At 45.8% G+C, this 23,900-nt stretch overlaps 3 protein-coding genes across 9 annotated transcripts in view; 2 read left to right on the forward strand and 1 right to left on the reverse strand.

The window, feature by feature from the left end:
• Positions 1-23,900, forward strand: part of PHB1 (prohibitin 1) — a 444,472-nt gene that overhangs the window by 29,632 nt on the left and 390,940 nt on the right. The window lies entirely within an intron of this gene.
• On the forward strand, positions 651-11,836 carry TAC4 (tachykinin precursor 4). The gene is made up of 3 exons (XM_068977464.1): positions 651-767; positions 7,964-8,057; positions 11,805-11,836. Exons 1-3 carry the CDS (start codon positions 651-653, stop codon positions 11,834-11,836), a joined length of 243 nt encoding a protein of 80 aa, XP_068833565.1.
• KAT7 (lysine acetyltransferase 7) overlaps positions 18,484-23,900 on the reverse strand; it is a 35,976-nt gene continuing 30,559 nt past the window's right edge. For 6 of the 7 annotated variants that reach the window (XM_068975886.1, XM_068975885.1, XM_068975884.1 and 3 more), the window contains 3 exons: positions 22,009-22,155; positions 21,307-21,413; positions 18,484-20,088 (listed from right to left, as the gene is read on the reverse strand). In XM_068975886.1, coding sequence (XP_068831987.1) covers positions 19,987-20,088; positions 21,307-21,413; positions 22,009-22,155 — 356 coding nt within the window. In that variant the 3' untranslated portion in view covers positions 18,484-19,986. The remainder of the gene's footprint in view (positions 20,089-21,306; positions 21,414-22,008; positions 22,156-23,900) is intronic. The other variant, XM_068975882.1, reaches the window with a different exon arrangement.

Genomic DNA, 23,900 nt, shown 5'->3' on the forward strand with positions numbered 1-23,900 from the left:
TCACCGACTTGATGGACATGAGTTTGAGCAGGCTCTGGAAGTTGGTGATGGACAGGGAAGCCTAGTGTGCTGCAGTCACGAAGTCTCAGAGTCATATAGGACTGAGCAACTGAACTAAGCTGATCTCTTTGGGCAAGACACGGCGGGGAATGCCAAGGAAGGGGTGCAGTGACAGGAAAGGGACACTAGTGGTAGAACACTAGGTTCTGGGGAGAGGCCCCTCCTACAGGGGAAGGAAGAAACCAGGCAGCTCCCCCTCTCCGTTTCCAAGATGCCAAGTCCCCCTCGGGGCTTCTAGTCAGGAAGCCAAAAGCACTAGGCCCTACACACTGCCCCATTGTGCACCTGCCTCCTGGGGGAACGCAGCCAAAGGTAAGGTGGTGTTGCAACAAAGCTCAGCTGCTGGGGGCAGCAGTGGAGGAGGCCTGGTCCCTTCTCTGGGCAGCTCATGATATCACTGGCTTTTCCAGCAAGTGGGGTGGGGAGTTACAGGAAATGGCCTGGGGCATCAGATAAGCTGAAGAAAGAGGCCGAATAGCTGGAAGGACGGAACAGGTGGAGCTTCCCCCACCTGCTAAGAGGAGCCAGAGAGAGGACCAAGCCTGCTTGAGGCAGTCTTTGGGCTGAGAGGGGTCCCCTAGGGTCCCAAGATGCTGCTCTGCATCACCTTGCTTCTCCTCCTGGGGCTGTCTGCATGCACTGGGGCAGGTGACAAGAAACTGGCAGTCGATGCTGAAGTAGGCTCCTGGCTGGCTGTGACCCTGGAGGTAGGTACCTTTGGGGAGAGCAGGGCATGGTAGCAAGAGAGCAGGTTGTACACTACACGGTAGGGTGCCTGCCTCCCATCTCTGGGCAGGTTCGAGGCTGTTGCCCCTGGCCTGATAGATCTCCAAAGAGATGCAAGCATATTTTGTTGTTGTTCAGTAGCTCAGTCCTGTCTGACTCTCTACGACCCCAGGGACTGCAGTATGTCAGGTTTCCCTGTCCTTCACCATCTCCCAGAGCTTGCTCAAACTCATGTCCATCAAGTCGGTGATGGCATCCAACCATCTCATCCTCTGTCGTCCCCTTCTCCTCCTGCCTTCAATCTTTCCCAGCATCAGGGTCTTTTCCAGTGAGTCAGTTCTTCACATCAAGTGGTCAAAGTATTGGAGCTTCAGCTTCAGCATCAGTCCTTCCAATGAATATTCAGGACTGATTTCCTTTAGAATTCACTGATTTGGTCTCCTTGCTGTCCAAGGGATTTTCAAGAGTCTTCTCCAACACCACAGTTCAAAAGGATCAATTCTTTGGCACTCAGCTTTCTTTATAGTCCAACTCTCCCATCCATACATGACTACTGGAAAAACCATAGCTTTGACTAGACAGACCTTTGTCAGCAAAATAATGCCTCTGCTTTTTAATATGCTGGCTAAGTTTGTCATAGCTTTTCTTCCAAGGAGCAAGCATCTTTTAATTTCATGGCTGCAGTCACCATCTGCAGTGATATTGGAGCCCAAGAAAATAAAATCTGTCACTGTTTCCAGTGTTTCCCTATCTATTTGCCATGAAGTGATGGGACCCGATGCCATGATCTTTGTTTTCTGAATGTTGAGTTTTAAGCCAGCCTCTTCATTCTCCTCTTTCACTTTCATCAAGAGGCTCTTCAGTGCCTCTTTGCTTTCTGCCATAAGGGTGGTGTTATCCGCATATCTGAGGTTATTGATATTTCTCCCTGCAATCTTCATTCCAGCTTGTGCTTCCTCCAGCCCGGCATTTCCCATGATGTACTCTGCATATAAGTTAAGTAAGCAGGGTGACAATATGCAGCCTTGACGTACTCCTTTCCCAATTTGGAACCAGTCTATTGTTCCATGTCCGGTTCTAACTGTTGCTTCTTCTTCTTTTTTTTAATCTTTAAAAAAATTTTATTGAAGTATAGTTGATTTACAATGCTGTATTAATTTCTTCTGTACAGCAAAGTGACTCAGTGATACATATATATATATATAGATATATTGTTTTTCACGTTCTTTTTCCAGTTTCACATTCTTTTGTCACAGGATATTGAATATAGTCCCTGGACATATACAGTAGGGCCTTGTTGTTTATCCATCCTATATGTAATAGCTTGCCTCTGCTAATCCCGAACTCGCCTGCCTTCCCTCTCCTGCCCTCCTCCACCACTGGCAACAAGTCTCTTCTGTCTGTGAGTCTGTTTCTGTTCCATAGATATGTTGGTTTGCACCATATTTTAGATTCCACGTATAAGTGATATCATCTGCTATTGTATCTTTTTTTTCTAGCCTGTGCCTTTGCCTTTCTTCATGTGCCCCCAGGAAGCATGATTTTCTATGATTTGATTGTAGTTTTTTCAACAGCTGAATGGTAACAGTACTCACCAGGTGGATAAGCACCTATAAGCGTTATCTTTATCTCAGTATGGAGATAGGGCTGATTGTCCCCTAGAGCTGACAGTATTAACTCTCCCTGAATCAGTTATAGCGGAGACTGGTTTATTAGGAATGATAGCAGGAATGGAGAAACAAGGAATGCTCCTTGTTTTCCAAGTTCCTTTTAAATAAATAATTCTTAGGAGTTAGAGAAATCCCCATGGCAAAGAACTAAAGAGATCTATTTTCCATACCTTTAGCTTTATCTGTGTAGAATAGTTTGCATAAAACCCTTCTTTGTTAATCATTTCAGCAATGTCTCAACCATAGTATAAAGCAGCTTGAGAAAGAAAACAGTTCATTGTTATGTCACCATGAGGCCAGACTGGCAGGGGCTGAATTCTGACTCTCTGCCTTCTGACTGTAGCTAAGTGACCATGAAAAAAGTTATTAAACATTAAACCTCTTTGGACTCCCATTTCCTCATCTGTAAAATGGAGATATTAATAATACCTGCTTAATTGGGTGGTTTGAGGATTCAGTTCAGTTCCGTTCATTTCAGTTGCTCAGTCGTGTCCGACTCTTTGCGACCCCATGAATCGCAACACGCCAGGCCTCCCTGTCCATCACCATCTCCCGGAGTTCACTCACACTCACGTCCATCGAGTCCGTGATGCCATCCAGCCATCTCATCCTCGGTCGTCCCCTTCTTCTCCTGCCCCCAATCCCTCCCAGCATCAGAGCCTTTTCCAATGAGTCAACTCTTCACATGAGGTGGCCAAAGTACTGGAGCTTCAGCTTTAGCATCATTCCTTCCAAAGAAATCCCAGGGTTGATCTCCTTCAGAATGGACTGGTTGGATCTCCTTGCAGTCCAAGGGACTCTCAAGAGTCTTCTCCAACACCACAGTTCAAAAGCATCAATTCTTTGGCGCTCAGCCTTCTTCACAGTCCAACTCTCATATCCATACATGACCAAAGGAAAAACCATAGCCTTGACTAAACGCACCTTAGTCGGCAAAGTAATGTCTTTGCTTTTGAATATACTATCTAGATTGGTCATAACTTTTCTTCCGAGTAAGTGTCTTTTAATTTCATGGCTGCAGTCACCATCTGCAGTGATTTTGGAGCCCAAAAAAATAAAGTCTGACACTGTTTGTACGGTTTCCCCATCTATTTCCCATGAAGTGATGGGACCAGATGCCATGATCTTCGTTTTCTGAATGTTGAGCTTCAAGCCAACTTTTTCACTCTCCTCTTTCACTTTCATCAAGAGGCTTTTTAGTTCCTCTTCACTTTCTGCCATAAGGGTGGTGTCATCTGCATATCTGAGGTTATTGATATTTCTCCTGGCAATCTTGATTCCAGCCTGTGTTTCTTCCAACCCAGCGTTTCTCATGATGTACTCCGAGGTCAGGGGTGGCGGCCGGGAGGAGCTACCCCGCGTCCGAGGCCAGTGACAGCCGGGAAGAGACACCCCGCGTCTTAGGTCAGGGGCAGCCGGGAGAAGCCACCTCGCGCCGGAGGCCAGGGGCGGTGACCTGGAGGAGCCACCCCGAGCCCGAGGCCAGGGGCGGCAGCTGGGAGGAGCAACCCAAGGAGTGGTTTGAGGATTACATTAGATAAAACATGTAGAGTACTTAGAGCAGTCCTTAGCCCAAGTAAGTGCTTAGTAAATATGATGCTATGCTATGCTAAGCTAAGTCTCTTCGATCGTGTCTGACTCTGTGCGACCCCATAGACGGCAGCCCACCAGGCTCCGCCATCCCTGGGATTCTCTAGGCAAGAACACTGGAGTGGGTTGCCATTTCCTTCTCCATAACTGTTGCTTCTTGACCTGTATACAGGTTTCTCAGGAGGCAGATAATGTGGTCTGGTAGTCCCATCTCTTTAAGAGTTTTCCAGTTTGTTGTGATCCACACGGTCAAAGGTTTTAGCATAGTCAATGAAGCAGAAGTAGATGCTTTTCTGGAATCCTCTTGTTTTTTTTCTATGATCCAGTGGAGGTTGGCGATTTGATCTCTGGTTCCTTTGCCTTTTCTAAATCCAGCTTAAACATCTGGAAGTTCTCGGTTCACATACTGTTGAAGCCTAACTTGGAGAATTTTGAGCATTATTTTGCTAGCATGTGAAATGAGTGTAATTGTGCGGTAATTTGAACATTCTTTGGAACTGCCTTTCTTGGGATTGGAACGAAAACTTTTTCCAGTCCTATGGCGACTGCTGAGTTTTTCCAAATTTTCTGGCATATTGAGTGCAGCACTTTCACAGCATCATCTTTTAGGATTTAAAATAGCTCAGTTGGAATTCCATCACCTCCATTAGCTTTGTTCATAGTGATGCTTCCTAAGACCCACTTGACTTCGCATTGCAGGATGTCTGGCTCTAGGAGAGTGATCGCACCATCATGGTTACCGGGTCATTAAGATTTCTTTTGTATAGTTCTTTTGTTTATTCTTACCACCTCTTCCTAATATCTTCTTCTTCTGTTAGGTCTGTACCGTTTCTGTCCTTTATTTTGTCCATCTTTGTGTGAAATGTTCCCTTGGTATCTCTAATTTTCTTGAAAAGATGTCTAGCCTTTCCCATTCTATTGTTTTTGTCTATTTGCACTGATTACTTAAGAAGGCTTTTTTATCTCTCCTTGCTATTCTCTGGTCTCTGCATTCAGATGGATTTATCTTTCCTTTTCTCCTTTGCCCTTTGCTTCTTTTCTCGGCTATTTGTAAGGCCTCCTCAGACAACTGTTTTGCCTTTTTTTTTTTTTGCATTTCTTTTTCTTGGGGATGGTTTTGATCACCGCCTCCTATACAATGTGAGCCTCCGTTCATAGTTCTTTAGGCACTCTATCAGATCTAATCCCTTGAATCTATTTGTCACGTCACCTGTATAATTGTAAGGGATTTGATTTATCTCATACCTGAATGGCCTAGTGATATATGGAATTAACAGTATGTATGTTCATGCTTCATTTAACAAACTTATTTAACATACACATGTTCCTGACACTGTCCTAAATGCCTCATAAATATTAACCCATTTAATCCTCATATCCATCTTGTGGGAAAGGCACCATTTCTATCCCCATATCACAGATAGGGAAACTGAAGCATAGAAAGGTCAAGCAGTTCGTCCAATATTACACAGCGCCAAAAGCACAACTGTACATCTTGCCCAATGTCTTATTCTGCATATCTGTGCCTCGGAGGACATTGTCCAGCACATCCTTTCAAGGGAGTCAACTTGGAGTGGGGTCATTGTTTTGTCTCACGTGTAGAAACTTATTCCCTGACAAGTAATGGTTTGATTGCCAGCCTCTCCTTCTAAGCTGACCTGAGTGCTGTCACTGGGAAGAAAGCTCACAGCTAGAGACGGCGTCTGTCAGAGAGACAGAGATCCTGGCCTCGGTGGTTCCCATCAGACAGGGGGACAAGGCCAGTGGTCTAGAGACACACAGGCTCGGAGGGTCCCGTCAGACAGGGGGACGAGGCCAGTGGACTAGGGACACACTGGCAAAGTGCTCAGGGAAAGCCTCCAGGAGGGCAGACGGGACAGGGCTCGGCCTGCTCCCCCTAGTCCGGGGATGGTGAGGACACTGGGGCTGCAGAACAAGCCATCAAGTAACAGCCATGCCTGGTGGCTTTCCTTCTGGTGGGCTTCCTTCCTGGTTTGTCTGAATGTGGAAGTGTGTGCCTTTGAGAAGACAGCAGGGTTAGGAAATGAAGGTTCAAGTCTCAGCTTCTCCACTGACTCTGTGTGACCTGGGGACATCAGTTTCCTCACTTGTAAAACGGGAGAGGGGGAAGAAGATGGCTCCCAAGGTTTTTTTTCCAGCTCTGACATGGAGTCTGTGCCCATCAAGGGACATGGCCCAGGCTCTGGGAAGCTGTGTAATAGGGACCACTCTACACAGTTATGTGGGAAACATCGATTTCAACCAGTGCCTCGTGGGGCTTTCCATGCTGCAGCTGCATCCGATGCTTCTTGGCTCACTCTCGTTTAACATCCTTCTACTTCCCAAGACACAGAATTTGGGATATAGGAACCACCTCATCTGAATGAGGAATGATGCCTCTGTTAGGGATGATCTGATTTTCTCCCTTGCTCTCAGGACTCCTGGTTAGCCCTGGAGCTGCGGATTTGAGTTAAAGGGGTAAGAAGGGCTTCTGGTCAGGGCAAGAGTCCTTCCTGAGTAAAAGACGCCTCCCAACAGGCCCCAAAAACCTAACGGGTGGGAGAAAAAAAAAAAAATTCTGTCCAGCTTGCATTTGAAGACTGCCTTTTACCAAGGCAAAGTGCTTTTCATAAGCTTTTCAGAAATGGGTCCAAATCTCCAAAGACACTTTTCCGGTTCCTGGCCAGGCTAGATGACTCCAGCCTGAGACAGCTGCCCCAGCCGTTGATGTCCTGGAGAAGAGACAGACTGGAAGTGACTGAATTAGTCCAAGGCTTAGAAAACAATCCACTCCTGATCCCAAAAGTTGGGATAAGCTGGGAGAGCTGAGGGGGTTTCCACTTCACCCCAGCCAGGTCCCTGCTTATCCCTGAAGCTTCAGGGCTGCCCCTGGGGAAGCTGGGAATGGAAGAGCCCGTGACCCAACCCCAGCTGCCAGCCTCCAGCCTCCAGGCAGGCAGCTTGTATTACTCTAGGGCTCTGGTCACCTGTCTCACCCTTCCTATCTTCTTTCCTGTTCCCAGACTGTCAGAGAAAGGGCCTTCCATTCACCATCCTGTATCCCATACATGCTGAGCTCCTGTGTGCACCAGGCACTGGGGATACAAAGACATGAAGATGGTAGAATGACTGTCACCCACTATCAGTTTCTCCACTAGCAAGCGTCTCTCAGTCTCAGCAGAGCCAAGCGGGCCCTTCATCAGAGGCTCCAGGAAAAGCCAGGGAAGGAGAGGCCTTTGGCCAAGGTCACAAAGGTTAGAGGAGAAACGAGAACTTAAAACTATAGTCCTTGGTCCAGAACTTTTACCCCACCAGCTCAAGGATGAAAATGTCTTTGCCTGAGGGAGTGGCCTCCACCCCAGGCCACAGGCCCTGAGAGGCCCAGGTTAAACACAGGACAATGAGGGGAGTGCCAGAGGAAGACGGAAGCTCAGCAGTCCAGAGTCAGACTGAGTTTGGATTCTGACTCTACCACTTCCTGTATGACCTTGGACAAGTCACCTAATCTCCGCAAACCTGTGTCCCCATCTGTAGATGGATATTTCACATGGTGGTTGTGAAGCATAAATGAGATTACGCCTGGAGTGTCTGAGCCTTTGAGTTAGATGACCTGGGTTCGAGCCTGGCTTCGTCTCACATCCTGACTGGTAATCACTCTGAGCCTTAGTTTCCATCTGTAAAATGGAGACCCAAGTAGTACTTTATGTGTTTTTGGTAAGGATTGAGTTAATATATGAAAGTGCTTAAGAATACTTTAACTTTAGCCATTTGTTACGGCTGTTTATTATTATTTGCAGTATTGTATAAAATGTGAGGAGATCAATGCCAGCACAGAGCACAGGTTATTGAGATTGTTATTGTTCAGACTGTCTTGTTGTCGCCTCCCCTCAACTCTAAGGAACTCTCTGCTTCTTCAGGAAGATGTCATCCCCAGCATCCTGCTTCAGCTCCGGGACATGAAGAAGGGGAAAGCAAGCCAGTTCTTTGGGCTAATGGGGAAGCAGGTAGGAGGTGAGTGACAGATGTGGGCGGATGCCCAGGGAGGAAGGCTTCTTGGTGGGTTCTGTTACCCCAAACAGAGGCCCTAACTTAAAGCCCAGGACTCAGCATCCCTTACTCCAGTCCAGTAGTGGTCACTCACGCCATGGAATGGGACACAGTGCCCGTATCAAGTGTTATCCAGTGTTCATTATGCCAGGCAACAGGTACAAGCCACTCCAGCATCTGGGGAGTGCAGTGACCCTAAGGGTGGGGACAAATATTTTGCACCCTGCTGGTGCCCTTCCTTCAGTGTTGTGGAGGTCTGTGGAGAGAGGTGGTAGAACTTGAAATCTGCCTCTGATGTGAGTAAAGCCAAAGGCTAAGCTTTCTGTGAGATTCTGTTTGGTTCAAGTAGAATTATTAAAATGAATCTATGTTCCCTGAGGGCACTCTCGATGTGAAATCTGTATCCTGGGAGGACAAAGAGAAAAAAAGTCTGAACAGAGAGCAGTTTTCTTATTGACAACTAAATTTTTAAAAGTGGTTTTGGTGAGGATATGAAAAAACTGGCACTTACATACACTTTAATACACTGTCCATTTGGAGGACATGTTGGCAATATCCATCAAAGTTGGCAACATGCATACCTTCTGACTCATAGGTTCGCTTCAGGAAATCCATCAAATAGAAATGCTATTGCTACAAAAGCCCTGAGGTATTTGTGCCAAGTAGCAAGAATGTGAAAATAACCTAAAAACTATCAATGGGGGGGGTGGGTAATAAAAATATATTATACACATCCATGGCCTTTTTTTTTTTTTTGGCTGTGCTGAGTCTTGGTTTCAGCACTTGGACTAGTTGTAGCATGGGCCTAGATAGTTACCCTGTACCATGTGGGATCTTAGTTCCCCAACCAGGGATCAACCCTGAGTCCCCTGGATTGGAAGGTGAATTCTTAACCACTGGACCACCAGGGAAGTCTGGCACCTCCATAGCCTTTGTGGCCATTGAAATGGATGAGGCAGATCTGTGGAAAGATAGAAAGATTTCCAAGATATTGGCTAAGTGGAAAAAGCAAGTTATGTAACAATACATAAGACAGGAGCCTACATGTTTAAAAAAATCACTGCATACTTACACACACACACACACATATGAAAGCATAGGGAGAGTTCCAGAAGGATAAATATCAAACTGTCACCAGTGTTTTACATCTAGAATAAGAAGTGAAGGTGAGGGAGAGCAAAAGTTAAGGGGACTTTTACTACACTAACCTCTACCTTACCATTTCATAGTGGGCATTTATTCAGAAACTGCTTTTGTAACTTTTTTAAAAAATACATTTAAAAATGGAGAAAATTTTCCTGCTACACGCACCATAAAATAAAAGAGAGAAAGTTAACTTGTGACCAAACTTTGGCCTCAGTTTCTTCTACGAAATGAGTTTTGGACTGGGCCATTTCAGAGGTCTCTTTCAAATCCAGAAACCCAGGAAGCAGGAGGTGGGGGTATATGGGAAATATTTACTGAACATTGTGCTCACTTGTGATTAAATCTCATAATATCCCCTTTATCACCAGCAGGGAAACTAAGGTTCACATAGGCTAAATACTTTCCCAAGAATGCCTGACTAGCACCAGGCAAAGACTCCACAGTACGCACACTTCCCACTACCCTAAACTGCCTCCTACCGAGTGTACCTTGTGTGGCTGTTACACCAGGACAACAGGGGGTGACCAGAGTCCCTGAAGACCCACCAAAGGCATGGATCCCAAAGAACCATGAGCTGTTTCACCTCACTGGGCCCCCAGGGAAGCAGTGCAACCCTCATTTCTTCTCTTTCCCCCAGGAAGACCTCCCATCCAGTCAGAGGCAACAGGCAAGTGTTGTCCACACCTTCCCCCCACATGCTCCCTGGAGAAGACTGAGTTATCAGCAAGGTGGGGGGGATGCTCTGGCCAGGGTGCACAGGAAGGCATTGTTGAGAGTGGGGCCAGAGTGGTTTGCCTGCCTGCTAGGCTTCCTGGTTGTTTCCTTGGAGAGGTGGTCTGTGTGCGCCTAGGGAGCAGCTGCAAAGATGAGATGGCAATGCATCCAGCTCTGCCTAAGGTTTACCATGGGTCTAAAGCCTAGAGTTGAAGAAACCATCAATCCAGAAGGACCTTAAAACTGAAAACCCCAACTCTGTCTTCATGGCCTGGGCATGGCACCCTCCTTGGCATACTGCCCTGCACTGTTCTGCTGGGTCACATGGCTGGTGTCCTCAGAGTAAAAGCCACCCCACGGGCAGGTAAAAGTCTGCCATCTCCTCTGTCCCCACAGTTTCTATTAGAGGCGCTCATGAGGTATTTGTGGAAGGAAGGGCAGAAGGGATCAGTGAATGAAGAACCTCAGTTCCTAGAGAAATTACTCTATTCATGAGTCCCCAGTTCTGGCCGTCTCTCATGGTTCCCAAGACAGTCTTCCTCTGCTTCACTTTCTCTTTCTCTTCTCTGTCTCTTCATCACCAGGGTATCAGCGAGAACCACTGGTCCAGCGGCGAGGAGCAACTACAGAAGGTAGGTGATATCTTCTCCACCAGCACACACGGGCACATTCTGCTCCCCACTCTCAGGGCCAGCTGAAGCCACAGAGAATGGTGTGTGGTTCTCCAGGCCCTGGAACATTCCCCTTATTCCCTAACTGTTAGAGAGTCTTAGGCATTTTGTCTTCAACAACCTAAATACAGGGAATATCACTCTGGGAGGGGTTATCAGCCGACGCCTTCTGGCCTGGGCCATAACCACAAAGGCGTTCAAGGGGATGCTCAATAAATAAACAAGAAGGTAAGTGAATCAGTAGATAAGTGACTCAAAGTGAAGTCGATCAGTCGTGTCTGACTCTTTGCGACCCGTGGACTGTAGCCCACCAAGTTCCTCTGTCCATGGGATTCTCCAGGCAAGAATACTGGAGTGGGTTGCCATTTCCTTCTCCAGGGGATCTTCCTGACCCAGGGATCAAACCCAGGTCTCCCACATTGCAGGCAGATGCTTTAACCTCTGCACCACCAGTTCAGTGACTGGAGAAAGATTCAGAGCTCAAGCTAGAAAGCTCAAGAAAAGGCATGGGGTGACATAGTTGAGCAGAGACACCAAGCTTGTCTGCTTCCTTAATCCTGACTCCCCCCAGAGCTGCAGACCTGTGGGCTTCCCTCTCTAGCTTCCCTGATAGAACACCTGCGCCTTCCAACAGAGGCTCTTGGGAATCAAGGTGGGAAAGTTCTCTATATTCCCCCGAGTTTTTCCCAAGTGTTTGAGCCATTTCATTCGAAGGGCCATGGAAGTCAACCCAGTGCCAACATGGAAACGCACGTCCCTCCATGCAAAGCGTTGGCAGGAACCTTAGAAATGATCATTCTTCAGGGATGGAAACAATTTGCCCAAAGTCACACAGTGAACTGTTAACAGAGCCAGGACTAAACACTGTCTCCTGCTCCCTAGTCCAGGCACTTCATGGGGCTCTGAGGGCCATTGGAATTTTAAGTGCGGGATTACCACTCCCTTTCTTTAGAGAGGATTAGTGAGGGTTGGCTCATCCACTCTCTAGAGGCATTTGTGATTGAAAAACGGAAGCTCTGCCAGATTAACCTGGAATTTGATTGCCGTAAATAACTACAGCCGGAGAAACCTGAATTGGGCAAATGGAGGGCCTTGAGTGGATGACCAGGGAAGGCCTCCAAGGGTGGAAGAGGCAGACAAGGCTCCCCTAACCACTGCTTATGTGCAGCACTCTTCCCAGGCAAAGAGGATGAGAACCATGGGTCAGAGTGAGAGCCCCCACCCCACGCCTCCCAGAGGACGAAACCCCTCTCCTTACCTGGACGTGGCAGCCAACCAGGCGACCAGGCCAGCCCTCTGCTCCATGTCTTCTGTGCTCATCATGCGTTCCTCCCACCACGCTGAACTCGCTGGGCTCCTCCCAGGACTCTCGATCTCAAGCAGCGGTCATGCATAAATGCACTGTCACCTCTGTAAGCTAGCTAATGACCCCACACACTCTTGGACCTCACTGCATAGCAGGATGAGTCCCACTGAGACCTTCCTACCCCGGTTTCCCCAAATCCTGTGCCCATAACACAGCAAGGGCTCAATAAACCAATGAAGAGCAGATGATTTCGTCTCTGGTGCAGGGCAGCGGACAGGGATGGTCTGGGCTCAACACCCTGCCCAAGGGCCTGGCATGTCAGCAGCCAGGAGACCTCTTCCAGAATTGTAAAGGGAAATACTAAATAGCCCTGGTCCCTACCTGAGGTGGGAAAGCAGGCTTGGGACACAGGTAGCCCTTGCCCGCCCACCATCACAACCTCAAGGAACCAAATCCATGTGTCCTTGGACTTGGAGAATCGGGGCCCAGGTCCTTCATCAATTCTCGTGTATGAGGTGGCCCCTCAACTGACCACTCTGTTTTGGGGTCAGAGGCAGCTAGTCATTTGAAGAGCTCTAGAGTAAGGAAAAAGGCCACACCTCAGGGAGGTGACGGGACCACTGTCCTGGCCCAGCTGTGGTCCTGGGAGGTGGCTCACTGTGACAGCTCAACGTGAAGGAGAGAGGACTGAAGATTTCATTCCCATGTTTGAAGCTGGAGACATCCAAGCTTTGGCTGAAGCCACTGACCATTCAGTAAGTTCCCTCCTTGGGCTGGCACTTTGCTGGGCCCTCAGGCAGGACTGGGAGCAGGGAGGGAGACTGGAATTTGTCCTTGAAGAACTATGGACCACAGAGGGCAGAGGAAATGTACTCGCTCAAGGCAGCCCCTGCTCTCCAACAACTCTTTTCACACCCACCACGTTCCCTCAAGCTGGTGTCTGCACATGCCATTCTCCTCCCATGCTGGTGAATTCTTACTCAGAGGTCCCAACCCGGCAACTACTTAATCACTCCCTCCACCGAGTTCCCGCAGCACTTTGCACATTCTTCCATTACAGAACTCATATCTGATATAAAATTAACAGTTTATCTCAACAACAGGGTTTGTCAAGTACACAGACTGCTTCTTAATTGCCTTTACCCCAGTGCCAACAATAGAGCTCAGAGGTCCCTGGAGAGGGTTTTCACGAAGGACTCACAAAGAACACATGGTCCTCAAATGCTCAGCTCTTGACCTGCAGCCGCGTGACTAACTGCTCTCGTTGGCTCAGGTCTACAGACGGCACTGCCGCACACCCTGCTGTGGGCTAGAAACCTGGGAGTGACTCCCCATCCCTCACTGCCCCCTCTAATCACCTCCCCCCTAGTTGGTCATTCTTCCAAATATACCTAAATTCATCTTGCCGCTCTCACTACACTTACTCACAGGAGGTACTATCTTCCTTGGCCTAGGGGGCAGCAGCCTCCTGAACGGGCATCCATGCTTCCCACCCTACTGCTCTCCATCCAGAGCAGGACTTTTTAACGTGGTGGGCCTGTCCATCCCCTACTGGCCACAGTTCAGTTTCCTACGTCAACCTGAAATTCTTGTTGGGGCCTTTAAGGCCCTGTGCTGATTCTTACCCCCCACCCCCCCTCAGCCACTACCAGACACTCTCTCAGACCCTCTGGCACACCAGAGGCTCGCCAGCTTTTGTGATCTGTGCTCAGGCTCTCCCTCTTGGAATGCTGCCCACGCCCCATTTGGCTAACCCAATCATCTGTCAGGTCCCATGATAAAGCAAGCTCCCTTCTCAGTCAGGGCTTCCTGGATAACCAAGCTCAGCTAGTTCTCTCCAGTTATGTTTACCCAACACCTGTCCTTTGTCCTTCAGGACACTGATCACAATTAGGAATTTAATGCTGATCTTCTCCAGGAGACCAAGTTCTACATCTTTTGTGTACAAATGACTGACTGAATATATTAGGCACACTTAAAAGACAAGTCACCTCCACAAGTAGTATCCTCAATCTGCACCGGAAATCCCAGAGCCAGGATTTGAGGGAAGGTCCTTCACTCCAAGCACATTTGACCCCTACAATGACTTGGTCTCTGCCACAATTACAGACATGTCTTAGGCAGAAAAATAAGTCTTCACAAGGAATTCCTTTTTAGTTGGGCCATTTCAGTAAGCACCAAAGAAACATCTAAATGTCTGCCCCCATAGCATCCTGGTCTCCAGAGAATCCTTCCAGACCATTTTAGGAAACGTTACATTCTGTCTCCTTCTTGGAAAATCCCAAGAGGTTCTGAGATGCCCTGAACTCAAGAAACATATCAATATGCAACTTCAACTGTTTTCCAAGTTTGACCACAGTACCCATGTTACCTGTAATACTTCACTTAGGGGAATGCTGACATGGAGGCTTCCCAAATGAAAACAGGAAGAGACTAGCCCAGCTGTATGTGGAGGCTGTGTAGGGGAATGATGAAAACTACCCAGGTGGAGTCCACTTATGGAAACTTGAAAGCCAAGATAAATGGGAACTTAATCCCCAAATGGGAAGAACTGGAGACCTATTTCTAATAGGATATTCACCCTTCCTGATCCACTTCTCTAAGGTGGTGACTAAGAATTCTAAGGCTAGGCAAGGACCTGAGAGGCAATTTGACTGGAAGCTGAGATATCAACCAGAGTCAAACTGGGTCTGTGGGTGTCACTGCATGAATAGTGCTCCCCTGGAGTTACACAAGGTGGAGGTCCTCCTCTGGGCACACCTGGTTTCCAATAACAGGCAATCATTTACCAAAATAAAACTACAAGGACCAACTGTGAAGGCAGGCAGGTGAGGTTCCTGCCTTTTCACTGGAGCTTTCTCAAACCAGTTTATTTATTAACCCAAGTCCAGAAATGACTTCAAAGTCTGTCTCCTAAACTGTATACAAATGTGTGCATATCTGCATTTATGTACACTTTTCTTTTAAAAAACCCAATGCTTTTATTAGATTCTCAAAAGGTCAGAAGGAAAGGTCCTTTACTCTCAAGTCCTTTTTTCGCCTACACACTGCTATGTATCTGTATGTATATCTAACCATCCTAAAATAGTCAATGGTTTAAAATACTTCCAGGCACTTCCTTGGCAGTCCAATTGTTAAGACTGTGCACATCTACTGTAGGGGTCATGAGTTTGATCCCTAGTCAGGGAACTAAGATCCCACATGCCACTCAGCGCGGCCAAAAATATAAAACAGTACTTCTCATGATTCTCTAGGTTGGCAACCCTCAGCTGGATGATTCTTTAGTTTTAGGAGGTCACCAGGGTACAGGGTCTGAGTACAGGGCCTGGATTTTTGACACTTAAACTTCTGGTCTGAAAATGTTAGGTTTCTAACAGCAAAAGTAGAAACAGCTAAAATATCACTTCTGGCACCTTGATTCGTGAGAAGTCCACCCCACACCCTGAAGGAAAATTAGCTCTTATTGGAAGGAACAGCACACATATACAGAGATGGGACTGTTGGTGACCATTTCTGGAGGTGATCTACCACACCTTTTTTTTGAGATAAGGGTATAGATTTCGGAAAACTTTGCATATGATTGAATAAAACATGAGTGGTTTCCAAAACGTACCGAGTTAAGAAACACTGGTTTTGTGAATGGAAATGACTTGTCCAGGGTAAAGATGTTCTCACACAGAACATCCAGAGGGAGCAGTGGCGCCAAAGCTGTACAACAACACAGGTTATTTTCTCCACTTGAGCACAAATCAACAGACCCCAAACCCCAGAACGGCGGTGGCATCTATAGGTTCACATAAGACAGAAGAGACAAACTGATCTTTCAGCACAAGGGACATTTTTCACCACTGGGCAGTCCTTTTTTACCCCCTTCTTAGTGACATTCATTGGCATTTTGTTGAAAATACCACAAAGGAAGTGGGCAATTAAACTGCCCTCATCAGCAGGAGACAGTCTGGGAGATGCAGTCATACAAGTTTGTAGCAGAAAGTGCTGGAGTAAAACCAGTGGTCCAATTCTGTAACTCCATGATCCCAATGAATAGCAAAAAGTAGTTTTTAGAACTCCTAACATACATTATATTTAGCAAAGTTTCACCCTATTCTCTGAATATGCAAAACTCTATACAGCACTGTGTATACAAATGCATCTGTGAAACCATGGGCAGGCAGCATGTTAACCTCCAGTAAGGAGTTCCCTTTGGTCGTCACTGGACCTCACTTAATGGGACCTGTCACCTGGGCCTGCACAAACCATGCACAAGCCGAGGGCTGAGTGAAGGCTGGCCGGGGGGGCTCCCGTCTACCTTTTCACTGGAGCTTTCTCAAACCCTCAGTCTCCTGAACGGTAGATAAATGTGCGCATATCTGCACTTCTGCACATTTTCTTTTAAAAGACCCAATACTTTTATTAGATTTTCAAAAGGTCAGAAGAAAAATGGGTAAGGATCACCACGGAGAGCAACACTGTTTGATCCCAGTACCTGGGATCATAAAAACCATGCTCCTTCAATGTTTGGCGTATCAACTGCCCTTCAAAGGAGGAAAAGGCAGATGTGTTTATGCCTAGTTACTAATATACTTCCAAAAAACTGCTTTCCACTCATTTCATATTCCAGAAGGAATGCATGATGGAAGCAAGCTGTGGTATTTTTTTTATACTGGCTTCACATGAACTCCATTAGAGGCCATTCCTAACCCCAGTCAGGCAACCTGCCCAGAACCACAGGGATAAACCAAAGCTCAGGTCATGTCAAGAGAATCATCTTGCCATATAAAGGGCACACCATATTCTTAAAAATTACTTAATGTGACTCATTGTTCCCCCTTGTGAGAAACAGGAAAGCAGGCACCGAGGCATCAGATGACTCACATTAGTTTTGTCAGAAGCATGGGATCTGGATTCAAGAGAAGCAATGCTCTCATTCTGTTTCTATAACCCAGCAGTAAGACTTCTGAGCCTCAAATTTTCTCCTGTGGAAGAGGGCTACAATATTTACCTTACAGTGATGATGTGCTAAGGACTGAAGGAAACCACAAAAGTAAAGGGACACTGCTTACTAAACAGTTTACTCCTAAATCAGAAGCAGATCCAGAATGAGGCACATCTCTGTAACCTGGTTTAGGTCTCTGACCTACAAATGCTGCCTACAGGAGTAACTAAACTCAATTCTTTCATTTTAAAGTCTTCACCAGTCTTGTCATTCTTCTGGCAATGGAAGCCACTAGAAGCATGGGGGACTGTGGCTGAAGCAAAGAAAACTAACTAGAAGGGAGAAGGTAAATCAATCATTAGGGAATCAAAAAAGCCAAGAAAGCAAATGGCAGAGGGGAGGGTCAAACAAGGCAGTGTTAAAAGTACCCAGCACAGTGCTGAGCAGAAAAGAAGCAACCAGCACATGCTGAGGCTTTCTTCCTCTAGAAATGGTTGGTGCTTCCACTTATGGAGTCTCAGAGATGCAGGAATGACTCAAGACTTATGCTCTTCTAACAAAGGAGCCTAAGAAGCTAAACTTCTTTTGTGCGGGTACAAAAGGAGCCAGAGGGAACAGTCTGACTCAAAACAGCCAAGGAAGTGAACGGCCACTTCCCACACCTGTAAGGATTTAAAGCAGAGAAACCTTCCTTTGGTTTCTAGGTGAGGAAAGAGGGATGACAGTCACCAAAGACTTGTGATCTGCACTGTCTATCCAGTATCATGGTCCATATTACCTTCCTCAGCTTTTCCAAAATGGGAGAGACAACAGAATTTCCCTTAGACGCAAACACCTAGAAGAGGGAAATGAGGGCACACGTTTCTCTAAGATGTGTGTAAGAATGGTCTTTTTATAAGCCTGAGTTTTTCTCATCCCATTTCCTACCCTAGTAGGTGACACGCAGGACACCTAACCTTACCAAGGAAGACACTTAATTTTTCTGCCAGGAGAGGTTCTCACCATGCTGGCCAGAGGGGGCAAATTCACTCCAACAAATACAATCTCCACCCCCCTCCTCTCTACCATCCAGTTAAGTGCCCGGTCTGCCATTTCTCACACTAGGTAAACGCTACAGGAAAGTGCAGCTACTTTCAGAAATCACCTCAACCTGGGAGAGACAATGATTCTTAGAGATGGCATTGCTCACTACTGGCAAGTAAGCCTGGAGGTCAAAGAGGACACGTCTGTTCCCACTTCCCACAGCTATACCACCTAGCCTTACCTCCTGCTGGGTCTTCGAATGGATAACAGAAACTACTCACAGCTACGCATACCTCTTAGCTGGAACCAGAGTGTGGCACAGAGAATTTACTCCATCAACTAGACATGCTCAGAGTTAAGCACTCCCTCCAGACAGCCTGCATCAGAGGAAAAAACAACTTTCCCCACCCACAAATCCCGTCCCTAAACAGTCAGTTTACTGCTTAGAAAATAAACCCCAAGTGCATTTCTTATTAGCAGTAGGCCAGTGGCACCATGTCATACTCAAATGAGAGTTCCTGGGTGAAACAAATTTCAGCAGAGAACATGCTTTATTGAAGAGTAGATACAGAACAGCACATTCTACCACATTTGGGGAAGGGTTAGCTTCTGTAAAAGGCCTTTACCCCTTAAGAAAACCCCCAGTGAAATTGCTTTTGGGTAAATTTTAACAGTGACACTGAAACTGGCAGGGAGCTGCCACTGAACATGCTTAAAGTTAGCTCCCCCCAACCCACAGTGAATATAAGTAGTGTACAAAGATGACAAGAGAAAGGCACAAATGACCAGAGTTGGGATTGTGGTGAGGGCTCCACATGAAGACAGCGGTGTTGCAGGAGACCAAGTTGGGAAGGGTGACATGTCATACATCAAAAGCTGCCCCAAGATAGCAGGTTATAATGGGCTAGAGAGAAATTAGAGGGAGCATCTCTTCCTTCACTTAAACAACACCAAAAATAGAGGAGACCAGAGAATGGGGGGATGGTGGTAAATCCCAAAAAGGAAATGGAGTTCTTGGAAGGGCATAAGCACTTTAGTCCTTAGAGGGAGGGTGAGGCACTGTCGAAAAGAAAAGCAAACCTTGGCAGGGGTGGCCATTCTGCCTTGCTGAGTCATGGGCTGAGATACGGAAGTCATTCTCAATCACTTCTCCAAGGATGTTCAGACAAAAGCAATGCAACTTATGTGCAACTTAGGTGTGTAATATCAGACCAGTACTGGTGAAAGGTTTCTGCAATATAATTAACCGGTTATCGTGCAGCATGAAAGGGAGAACTGGAAATTATTTTGGCACCTGCAAAAGTAAAAAGAGGCAGGGAGTAAAGAGAAGAAAACATTTACTACTGGGCACTTTCTCGTGAGGCAAAAAGTAGTATTTCATTCCCTTTCACCAAGATGTTGCCCACTGCCCACAGGTGAACTCAAATCCAAATCAGAGAATCACCGCCTCTCAGTCCTTTTCTCCATCTCATTTAGATCATATGCTGTGACCGAGACTAATCCCTGCAAGAGTCTTCACAAGTATTTGGCTCTGGTCAGCCTGATACTGATTAAAAACAGGTCTTTCAGTAAAAATGGAGGAAATAACTTAAAGTGAGATGAAATCCAAAGGGAAGGGACCCCTCCCAACACACACTCAGAAGTGTCACCTCTTCCCTGCCCCTCCAAAAACACATGTAAGGAATAACTGGAAAGGTCCTGGTGGCAGTAACCGTACTTGGTGGTCTGGTGACCAGGTGGCAAGAAGCACTATTACAAAGTTTAGAAGACACGACACAACCTCATGGGGCCAGAGGAGAGAACCAGTGACTGGACAGGTACAGTACCAAAACAGAACACCTTGGGTCAGTGCTACAAGGGATCTGCACTCAAGTGTAATAGAGATCCCATCCAGGCAACCTCACTGAGGCCGAAACAACAGTTCCTCAGAACCAGCGTCTGCAGTGTACACGAAGGTCGGAGCCAGGACAGTCCTGAGGGGGATGGCCTTCCCAAAGGATACTGTGCTTGCCAATCACAAGAGCAACAGAAATGACAGGCAGATCCCTAGGGTACGGATTCCTACTGCTGGGGTTCGCTGGCTCGGAGTAACCGGTCACTTTAAGTGCCCTTGGGAGGGGTCCATTTTAAACAGCTTGGATCCATGGTTTTATTGGAGTTGGATCTTTTGGCCTCTTTGGCTATCCACTCATCAATGAGATCCTGAGAGAAAACAATGGGAAAAAATTATTATATGCATTCAACTAAAACATCTTTATATGTGGATTCTAAAATGATTGTTAGCAAAGAAGAAATCACCAAAGGTTTCATAATATACTAAGAGACAGGTATTAAAAAAAAGCTCTTTTGATTTACCTAATGTTCTCCTACCTAATCCATTTCTTCCTATTATGCCCTCAGCAAGACCTGAAAATCATTACCCATCTTCCCTTATTAATTGTGCATACGTGCTAAGTCACTTCAGTCGTGCCTGACTCTGTGCAACCCTGACAGGCTTCCCTGTTCATGGGATTCTCCATACAAGAACACTAGAGTGGGTTGCCATGGCCCCTCCAGAGTAAATGTTGTAAGTCAACTGAAAAAAATTTTTAAATTGACATCAGTCAGGGCTACGGTTTTTCCAGTAGTCATATATGGATGTGAGAGTTGGACTGTGAAGAAAGCTGAGCGCTGAAGAATTGATGCTTTTGAACTGTGGTATTGGAGAAGACTCCTGAGAGTCCCTTGGACTGCAAGGAGATCCAACCAGTCCATTCTAAAGGAGATCAGCCCTGGGATTTCTTTGGAAGGAATGATGCTAAAGCTGAAACTCCAGTACTTTGGCCACCTCATGAGAGGAGTTGACTCATTGGAAAAGATTCTGCTTCTGGGAGGGATTGGGGGCAGGAGGAAAAGGGGACGACCAAAGATGAGATGGCTGGATGGCATCACCGACTCAATGGACGTGAGTTTGACTGAACTCCAGGAGTTGGTGATGGACAGGGAGGCCTGGCGTGCCTGTGATGGGGTTGCAAAGAATTGGACACGACTGAGTGACTGAACTGAACTGAACTGAACTGAGATGGCATTTGTTAAAGGAATTTAAAACCACTTCTACAGGCCCTGGAGGTTATGGAGATTCTCCTCCACAGATGGGCACTCTTCTCTGATGTAAGAAAACCATGAAAGGACAGAAGTGCAACATAAAGCTGCTTAACTGGAGCTGTTGATGCTTCTGTCATCCAAGTATGAGACAGGAGTTTACCAGAAGCTTCTGATAAGGGTACAGTTGGAGACAAGTCTAACAGTGAGAGCAAAGGAAAAGCTGCATGGAGTCAGACTCTTTAAAAAGGGAAGGTTACCTTGAAGGTGTGAAGGCTCCACTTTGCTAGGCCTCAAGAGACATAAAGCAATGAGTAAAAAGGCTAACAGAAACTTTACCTGTCTTTTCAAAACTAGGTGTTTTCCTTTCCAATACTTGAGCATCTGAAGGGCTTGCAGAGTGCTGACAATGTCCACAGGATTCACAGCTGTCTCCTGGCTAATTTCTGAAACAGAAGAGCTACTTGCTCAAAATGCAGACCTCCCCACCCCCTTACCAAGGACCCCTTTCCTTTGAAGGAAATCTACAGACTCCAAATGTTTGGAATCTTTGCTACTTGACCCAAGCTGTCCACAAGTTTATAAAGTATTCATCTGACCACTTAAAATAACTACAAAAGAGGGGCAGTACAGCAGGAAACCACTTCGGCTCCTATAGACATTGAAGTCAAAGAACAAACTAAATTATTTCACTCTTGCATAAATATTCCAGGATGTTAGAAGTTCCTGTGTGTGCCAAATGACCTGAAGTTTTTCTTCTTTCTTGCTTTTGTTGAGAATTTTGTGAAATAAAGTGTTAGCAACCTAAAATTTGAGACACCAAATCAGATAACCAGTCCCTAGGGCCAAATGCTCTGGAATCCTTAGGCACCTTGGTGAGTGGTCCACATCAGTTAGCCTTCTGCTCTCATATTCAGATGCAACACAGAATGTGGCATTACCTTCGCTGATTACAAAACATGAACCGGGCCAAACAGAAAAGTCAGAATATTCAGAGGAGCAAACATCTTAGGTAACATTCTCTAAGAGCAAAAAACCAACCTTTGATAGAAATCTCTTTGCCTTGGAAATTGTGCAGGTAACGAAGAAGCACTTCTTTCCAGTAACTGCGATAGCTTATGAGCCCCAGATCTGAGAGTGGACGTTCTGGGGAGCCAACTTTTTCTTCCACTTTGGAAAGCAAATAACCTGCCAGAGAACAATGCAGATACTGTATCTCATCCTAAGAAGAACAGCGTACCAAAATGGATAAAGATTTAAGGAACAGAGTCTGCTTGGCAATATCCATCAGGGTCCAGTCATTTAATGCAATGCTATGTATTAGCTGTAGTACAGTTGACTGCCTTTGTACAAACAAAAGGGGACGAATGTGTTTTCACATTTACTTATAACAGACATTTAATATAAAAGCCTTCTAGTGGAAGCCTGCACTAGAAACTTATTAATATTAATAGTTATCTGTAGGTATGCATTAACAACAAAGAAGATGAGGAATTCCCTAGCAGTTCAGCGATTAAGACTCAGCGCTTTCACTGCCTGGGGCCCAGGTTTGATGCCTGGTCAAGGGTCTAAGATCCCACAAGCCAAAAAAGAGAACAGAGTAGATGGAAACAGATTTGAAAGCCATTTCACTATATAGCTTTCAAGCTTTTGCAGATATTTGCACTTTATGGATTATCTCAGAACTTGCCTGGTGGTGAGGTGGACAAGAATACTCCTGCCAATGCAGGGGACAAGGGTTCAATCCCAGGTCCAGGAAGATTCTACATGCTTCGGAGCAACTAAGCCTGAGCACCACAACTGACGAGCCTGCACCCTTAGAGCCCCAGAGCTGAAGCTGCTGAGCCTGAGTGCCTAGAGCCTGCGCTTCGTAATAAGAGCAGCCACCAGAATGTTAAGTCTGAACAGCGCACCAAAGAGTAGCCCCCGCTCGCTGAAGCTAGAGAAAGCCCAGGCATAGCAACAAAGACCCAATGCAGCCAAAAATAAATTAAAAAAAAAAAAATTTTTTTAAGTAACCCTAAAAATTCTTAAAAGAAAAAAAGAATGGATTATCTCAGTACAGCCTATGAAATATTGGTGGTGGGCAGCAGATGGGAATAGACATGATCTGAATTTCACAAAGTCTCCAGTTTTAACAGCTAAACATCTAACTTTCAACACCAGGGGGATGAAGTCAGCAAACTCATACTTCAGGTAACTAAAACTACTGGATAACCAACTTAAATAAATAGTAAAGAAAAAAAGAGATGGAGCGGGAACCTCTAAACTAAAAACTGATTTATAAGCTACACAGTTCTATCTGTATTTGCATAAAAACAACTTTTTTTTTTTAAAGAATCAAATCACAAAATAATGAAAATTTGAATAGTGTATTTTATGACATTAAGGAATTTTTTGTTTTGTAGGGCTTTTTGAGGTATAACAGACCTTATACTTTTAGAGATTCCAAAATAACTGAGGGTGTGACTATAAGTAAAACAAGACTGGCCATAAAATGATAATCATTACAGGGGGGTTTATTATACTATTATGCTACTTTAGTGTATGTTTGAAAATTTCCACAAAGTTTATAAAATAGTTGTTACCTATTCAAAGATACACAGTCCCCTCAACTCCATTAGTGGATTATGCCATTTCCTGATTTATCTCTAACCAAGTGGCTTCAAAAGCTGATTCTAGGAATTCTAATTTGACCAAAATATATCATGTTACAGTGAACATGGAATAAAATACAGCTCAATCTCATTACTTACAGTAATTATATTCTATAAAGTCACAGCAAACACTAAATAAGCTATATTGAACCATTGCTCTTGGGGTAAATACAGGGTTAGGTTCCTGTGGACCCCTCGTCACATTTTCATCAACCAATCAATATATAACCAATTTTATGTGTTTTTGTTTAAAGACACCCATTTAATACATACTGT

This window comes from Capricornis sumatraensis, chromosome 8, assembly GCF_032405125.1.
Source record: "Capricornis sumatraensis isolate serow.1 chromosome 8, serow.2, whole genome shotgun sequence".
NCBI lineage: Eukaryota > Metazoa > Chordata > Mammalia > Artiodactyla > Bovidae > Capricornis > Capricornis sumatraensis.